General features: G+C 43.4%; 1 protein-coding gene across 1 annotated transcript; it reads right to left on the minus strand.

The window, feature by feature from the left end:
* Window positions 1–3145: 3145 nt before the first annotated feature.
* LOC106804713 lies at window positions 3146–7238 on the minus strand. The gene is made up of 4 exons (XM_014806002.1): window positions 7135–7238; window positions 5604–5732; window positions 4954–5055; window positions 3146–4513 (listed from the first exon to the last, which is right to left on the minus strand). Exons 1-4 carry the CDS (start codon window positions 7234–7236, stop codon window positions 3623–3625), a joined length of 1224 nt encoding a protein of 407 aa, XP_014661488.1. The 5' UTR covers window positions 7237–7238; the 3' UTR covers window positions 3146–3622.
* Window positions 7239–7633: the final 395 nt, after the last annotated feature.

Here is a 7633-nt window from a genome sequence, read left to right on the forward strand (position 1 = left end):
CTCTCTCTCTCTCTCTCTCTCTCTCTCTCTGTCCGTCTGTCTGTCTGTCTTTCTCTCGCACTCACTCGCTCTCGCCCTCCCTCTCACTCTTGGTCTCTTGTTCTTTCTATCTTTCTTCGTCTCCATCTATCCGTCTTGCACAGGCTGCGGTATACGGCCACAACCAATAGCAGTTGGTGCACGGGATGCCGTCACGGATAATTACATCTCTGTACGCGTCACAAAAAATTATATACATATCGATGCGTTGCTTTTCGGCGGTCGGAGAGAAAAACGAAGAAAAGGATACGAAGAAAAAGAAGTGGCCTTGGGCGGAGCCACAACGTTTGTTTACTATTTTTGCCACTCCTTACCCCACCCCAGCATTCCAGTTAACACGGGCTGAACCGATATCTACATGTCTTATCACGGTCGTTTCTAGTGCGTAGACGTGGGGGAAAATACCAGACTAAAAAATCGAAATAGCTCTCTCTCTATCTCTATCTCTATCTCTCTCTATCTCTCTCTTCTGGCACGTAGCCTCGCACAGGGCATGCGCACTGGAATGCTCTATTAGCGTTGTTGATCTCCGGCAGAACGAGTATAAAAAGCCCGCGCGTGTAGTCATAATAATATCAGGAGTCAATTGATAGACTCCTGATAATATGATAGCGCTTGGCCTTGACAGATAGTTGTTCCCCGTACGGAGCACAGGCACTTGGAACGTCTCAATAAAAAAAAGGGTAAATAAACACGAAATGTATTTACTACCAAAGTCTTAATGTTTCTCTACTCTATTTCGCCTATAATCACCTGTAAATGCCAGTCAAATGCTCATCTGCAACACGCAAGTACACCGAACGCCCGAGCTGTGCACAAACAACATGAACAAGAAAGGATAATAACAACAAGAGGAGATAATAACAACACTCTCTTATTCATGTTGTTTGTGCACGCAGCACAGGGCGGGCGTGCGGTGTACTTGTGTGTTGCAGATGAGCATTTGACCGGCATTTACCGGTGATTATAGGCGAAATAGAGTAGAGAAACATTAAGACTTTGGTACATATTTCGTGTTTATTTACCATTAATTTTTTTATTGAGACGTTCCAAGTGCCTGTGGTACGGAGTTACGCGTGGTTATATTATAGCGCTAATGTCATGCTATGAGTGCGTTGTTTGCACATTTTGCATCGTGTCTTGCGGCGTGGACACGTAAAATGCCTGCGCGTGTGCGCGTAGTCATGCAGTCATTGGCCTTGACCGATAGTTGTTCCCCGTACGGAGTTACGTGTGGTTATATTATAGCGCTAATGTCATGCTATGAGTGCGTTGTTTGCACATTTTGCATCGTGTCTTGCGGCGTGGACACGTAAAAAGCCCGCACGTGTGCGCGTAGTCATGCAGTCATTGGCACAACGTACCCTGGTACTATCTAATATGCCGGACCGTACCTCGCTTACTCCACTAACGAGTCTAGGGAGTCGCCTACGCCTACTCCCTAACCCTAACCCTAAGCCTAACCTTAACCCTAACCCTAACCCTAACCATAGCCCTAACCATATAAAATAGTTACCAGGGTACGTTCCGGTATACCGGACCGTACCTAGGGTACGTTCCGGCAGTACCCTGGGGGACATAGACCCTATGAGCGTCATTGGCCTTGACCGATAGTTGTTCCCCGTACGGAGTTACGTGTGGTTATATTATAGCGCTAATGCCATGCTATGAGTGCGTTGTTTGCACATCTTGCATCGTGTCTTGCGGCGTGGACACGTAAAAAGCCCGCGCGTGTGCGCGTAGTCATGCAGTTATTGGCCTTGACCGATAGTTGTTCCCCGTTCGGAGTTATTATTAAGTGTTATTATAGCGCTGATGTCATGCTATGAGCGCGTTGTTTGTACATATATTGCATCGTGTCTTGCATCGGGGTTGCACGAGGCAAGATATGGCGAGGGATCTCGCTATCTTAGTCGAGATACTGTTCAATATAATCAGCAGTAAAATAATAACAATTAAACAATAATAAAAATAATATGTGAATTCTGATATCTGTCTATAACTGGACGTAATCAGAAGTAACCAGAGAAATAATCAGAAGTAATCAGAAGTAATCAGAAGTAATCAGAGTTTAGAGCAGCGGCAGGAATTATCGCAGACCTTATCGTGTATTTTAGTCACTTAGTATATCTTTGAATTCTGGTGATGTACGGGAATATAGCAATTAGGAGCAAAGCTACATTCGTGGTAACATTTGAATATGTATGAAGAAGTTAAATAGGTAACTTTTGAGGTAATGTTTATTAAGTTTGACATTATAAATCATGGGCAGACTAATGCTGGTAAATGCGAAATGACCCTTTAGGTCTACCTTAATTGTTTTGGCGTGCATTAATTACTCTGGTATTATTTAGGTCTGATGACATTGATGAAAAAATGTGGCTTGCTTGTACTTGCTTATTTGTGGGCTATTTTCACAGCTGTCTGAATCTTGACTTCAGGGAGGAACTTTGTAGGTACTTTCGAGGTATTTGGTTTATTTTTGTGTATTCCGTTATTTCACTGAACTACATAAATATTTCATAAATTTTCACCAGAAGGCGCATATGCCACCTAGCTTCTAGTTGAAACACCGTTAGCACAGATTACTGTAGCGGATTACGACTTACTGGTATACCTATTGCGGATTACTGGTAGCGCATATTTTCTGAATCGATTTGCAGACGAGAATTAAGACAGCTACTAGTGCATGGCGTCATTTGCATTTCTCATTCAGCTTGCAGTGACAATATCGATTGCTAGCAAACTCTCATTGATTCGATATCGCTACTTTGCATCAGCATATATATCCGATTATTACGATTATCATGGAACTTAGTGTGTCCTTTTATATTGGAAATAATAGAGGCCAAATAAGTAGTTCGAGAGTTATTGCGGATTGCATTCACGCGCACTGCCGGTGGCAGTATCTGTTTACATAGCGAGCGTGCGCGTGATGGTGACGTCACTATACTCACTACAACGTACGGTCCTTGCATCACCGGTTCACCGGCAGTGTAAGTAAACGACTACTGCTGGCACTTTGCCGACAATCGCTAGGTTTCTTCATATATATATATATATATACGGTTCACCGGCAGTGTAAGTAAACGACTAACACACACGCGATAATCTATTACACGACGCGATGCTAACAAATGCTAGGTCTGTGCCAAACTAGTAAAAATTCATGTCATAACATCAGGGTAATCAAAAATTGTAAGCTGTTATTACTCAACTCTATAACCGGGGTTCTACACTACGTAATATTCGCACACAAACTCATTATCACAGTGGGTATTGTTTTGGCGGATGGGATATATAGTGATAGTATTTAGAATCTACGTTGCTACAACTACACGGTAGTGGATAATGACTATTTATCTAATAACCCTGAGTTTGAGCTTCACCACGGCGTACACCGTTAGATTTGCATAAATAGCTATGCAAACACGGTGTTCACTTCACATGGTGACGTTGTGCACGCGTAATAATGCTCGTTCGATCACATGACTACATATATATATATATATATATATATATATAATTCTGGAAGTGAAGCGACCGTAAGTGCTCGGAATCGCGTGTCTCGAGCTCACGGCAGTCAGACAACGATCGAGAAGAAAATCACGAGTAGAGTCACAACCATCACAATGCAGCGCTGCTGCTGCCTGGAATTCAGCGACCTGAACAGGTTCGTGCTCTCGTCTCGACAATCTACGGCCGGGAACATCTCGTTCACCAGGTCCGAGAAGATGGCTTTCGTTGTGTCCTCCTCGAGCGCGAGCAGGTCTTTGGTTGCCATGGCAGGCGGAGACCTAACGATGACGTCAGACGATGCGCGCGCACCCTGCCGCCTCCGCATCTCGGCTTCCCTCAGTCTCAGCGCGGCGGGAACCGGAGACGGAGTCCGCGACGACGACCTTCTCACGTACAGCTGGAAGGACGACGTCTGCGTAGATTTGTCCACCATCTTCACCGATTTCGCTTTGGGTTTTTGTCCGGTCTTCGCAGGTTTGCGCGCAGTGGGTGCGGCGAGAGTGGTCGAGCTATTTGCGCCGCTGACCTTTACCTGACAATCAGTCGATGTCGGGTCGGTAGAATTGTCTGGTGATGACGAAATTTCGTCGGATTTAACCGGTTTAATGCGCGTGACTTGAGTACCCCACGGGACACGCTTGGACTTTGCGTTCAAGGCACACTGTTGTTGAGCATGAGGCGTGTTGTTAGCGACGCTACATGAATAAGGAATCGCAAGTCCGTTATTCGTCCCGTAACCCGTAGCGATGTTGAGAACCTTTGATGACCACGGCTGAGGGTAAACATCACCATCGCTGTAGTCAACCTCAACAAATCTCCCGCCGATAGTACTAGAAGCACGCGTTATTGCCTGCCAGGGCGGACACACAATGTTACTATAGACATCGCTAACGTCAGTTGTGTCAAGTGCCCACGCGATGGCGCCAGCTATGCCAGCATCTCGAAGAACATTCGCCTGTAGAAAGACATAAAGAGAAATGTGAGCCGATAGTATAAATTTACTGAATTTAACGAAATGTTTTGTCATTTAACAAAGGTTAAACCAGAATGAGGAGAAAAAAAACATTTTCCACGGGGAAGCGCTTGGCAAGGAGAGAGTCACGGTATCAGACAAATTCAACGTGCGAAGCTGCCTGTATGCAACTATCTTCCGCAGCTTACTGCTGGCGCCCCCTTACAGAAAAGATAATATAATATACGTTAAGACAAATATTTAGAAACTGTATATATTTCGTAGTGTACATAGTAGTTGGATTAGATACATTATATACCATAATACCTTCCATTATGATGTACTCGTGATATATATCAATAGCCACGTGAGGGGCTACAGCCTTTAATTAAAAAATAAATACATTTCACGCTATAGGTTTTACATCTTGTGCTAAGGTTTACCTGTCTAACAGGGCAGTTCTGACCAAAAATGGCGAACCATTCATCGGCCTTGAGTTCGCAATCCCAGATCGTGGGCAACCGTTCCTTTAGTTTGTCATATATCTGTAAATTATATGAAATAAATAAGGTAATACTTTGTTGTAGTGCATGCCATCATTTGAGACTGGTACACAGACTGGTAAGCATGGAGCGAATTGCTTTAAGGTACACAGGTCACGCGCAGGCTACAAGTCCTAAATATGTTATTTTGCTGTGGGGTTTTTGCAAGAAGACTTCTATACACAAATACATTTCTTGAACCTTCTGTGCCACGTACACCGTCGTGCATCCGAGTACATTTCCTTCAACATACGTAAAACTAGAAAACTTCACTCGAATTTTTATCAAGATAAAAAAAACGTGTGCGTCGTACATGTGTTGAAGAAAGAATAGCAAAAATAGAGAGTATAATACTATAAAGCCATAACTAGATAGATCAGAAATACTATAATAACAGGTTTGGTTTTAGGGCGACGGCTGCACACGCAAGTAGGATAAAGCACATATAGCATATACATTCATATATATAAATGTTTGTATTGTATATATATATGCAGCTAGGCTACAGTTTTATAACCTTTCAAAGAGCTTCAGCAATATATCTATCATACCTCGTAATACGACAGCACGGCAGCTGGCTCGTCATGAAATACTTCGCTTCTCAGCATAAATTTTTGTGCGTCATCCAGGGGGCAGCACCATCTAGTAACGGAGGTTTCGTGATGCAGCTCGGCCAGAAACTGTTGGCAAGAATGCAAGAAGATATTGCAATATAGGAGTCATTATAAGACGCTCAAACATGCAAGCACACACAGACACACACCCAGGCGCATGCGCTCGCAAATACGACGCACGTACACAGTCACAAACACTACGCGCACACATTGCGCCGCTGCGTTTCCCTGGAGAATGAAAGAGGTATGAAAATATGAATAAATATAAAAAAAATCGGTATGACCATACATATACATATATAATAATAATAATAATAATATTAATAACGATCTGTGATACAACCTATTGCAACTTCGCCGAAAGAAGTTGACGAGGCGAAGGTTCACTTACTTTCACTGAAAAATAGCGCGAACAGTAATCTACCAAACTAAACGGGTTACGGGGTTACGGGTTACAAGTTTACTACTCGCCTATAACGACATCAGCGCTACCATCTATGGGCGATACCTTACGAGCAAAATTTGCGCTTCATTGCACTCACTCTCACATCAACTCGGTATGCCGATGTATAAGAAAGATGGCACTTTAATAGTAATGAAATGGAACGAATACAGCAATATAGTACGGGTGCAAAAACGTCCATATATATACTAGATTTCTAGCGTGAAATAAATTGAAAAGTGAATAACGTGTGTCAGGTGTAGGTATACCATGTATTTAAAGTAATTTTCTAGACGCCCAATTTCGCTATAGCAGAATTTTCTTAAGTTGCTGAACTGAAATGCATGACCTTTTTTACAATTTAAGGTTTTCCCCATAACGAACCACCATGAACCCCATGAACAGACCGCACCAAACACATAAGTGGACTTACACGTTACGCTCTAATATATGAGAATGTTATACTAGAATCATCAAGACCTCATCAGTCTTACCCAAACCTGTCTACTCAATGACAAATTCTAATACAGTGACCGACGGTTAGCCACATGTGGTGCAGAATACATGTAGAAGACGGTCCAGTATTCTCGTTTAGTTCAGGTAAAGGGCCGATGCCCTACTTGCCTCTTTAATTACAGGCCGGCAGACGAGTAGCAGCGAAACATGGGAGACAACACCCAAGAGCATGAATATGACACAAACCCTCTGGCTATGACACTACTAAAATATATAGCGCTGTGGAAACCGACTCAACATAAACGGCAGTTTATAATACACCAATACAGAGTTGAATGCCAATTAGTCATGGGTTTATCGATTGAAACATTCGTTTGACCATCTGTGACCATTATAGTACCCAACATAAAGCACAATTTCTTACTCGAGCACAAGGAATTGAGTATCTAAGCTTGCATCGCTGCGTTACCTGATCGTATAGCTAGTATTTCTAACACATAGAGCCATAGACGAAAACGTACCGAAATAAAAATAAAACATCGTAAAAAAAAAGAACTTAACGCTGCTTACGGAACGAATGCTGGCCACGTCGGGATCCAAAACGAAATCGGCGAGACGCGATGTGCAGTAGCTGCCAGTCACTCTGCTCCCGTCGTGGTCGGTGCCATACATCGTCACTAAATAAAGCGAACGCACAACGAACGGGTATATGAGTATACATGAGTCTGAGTCATCACCGCCGGCAGGCACGTACAGCTATATAGCCTACCAGGAAACGCGGGGGTGATTATTTTGACGCACCTATAGAACGCGTACGTGTTATCACGAGTAGTAGGCACACACGTTAACTGCACCTGTGATGGGAGCTTATAGTGTTATATGTGTCATTGACTCGTGGCACTGGTCAAGCGAAGCCGACGGCGATGCTTATTTTAGAATGTTCTCTGGCCAGTGCTAATTCAACGGTAGCACGGCTGTAGAGCAAAATGTGGGCTGTTCTATGATATGACCATCATACGGCATCTGTTTTTCCAGCTGCCTCTCCGACTGTTACTCTCTCTCTCCTTCT

Source organism: Priapulus caudatus, unplaced genomic scaffold (assembly GCF_000485595.1).
Source record: "Priapulus caudatus unplaced genomic scaffold, Priapulus_caudatus-5.0.1 Scaffold84, whole genome shotgun sequence".
In the NCBI taxonomy this organism is placed as follows: Eukaryota; Metazoa; Priapulida; class Priapulimorpha; order Priapulimorphida; family Priapulidae; genus Priapulus; species Priapulus caudatus.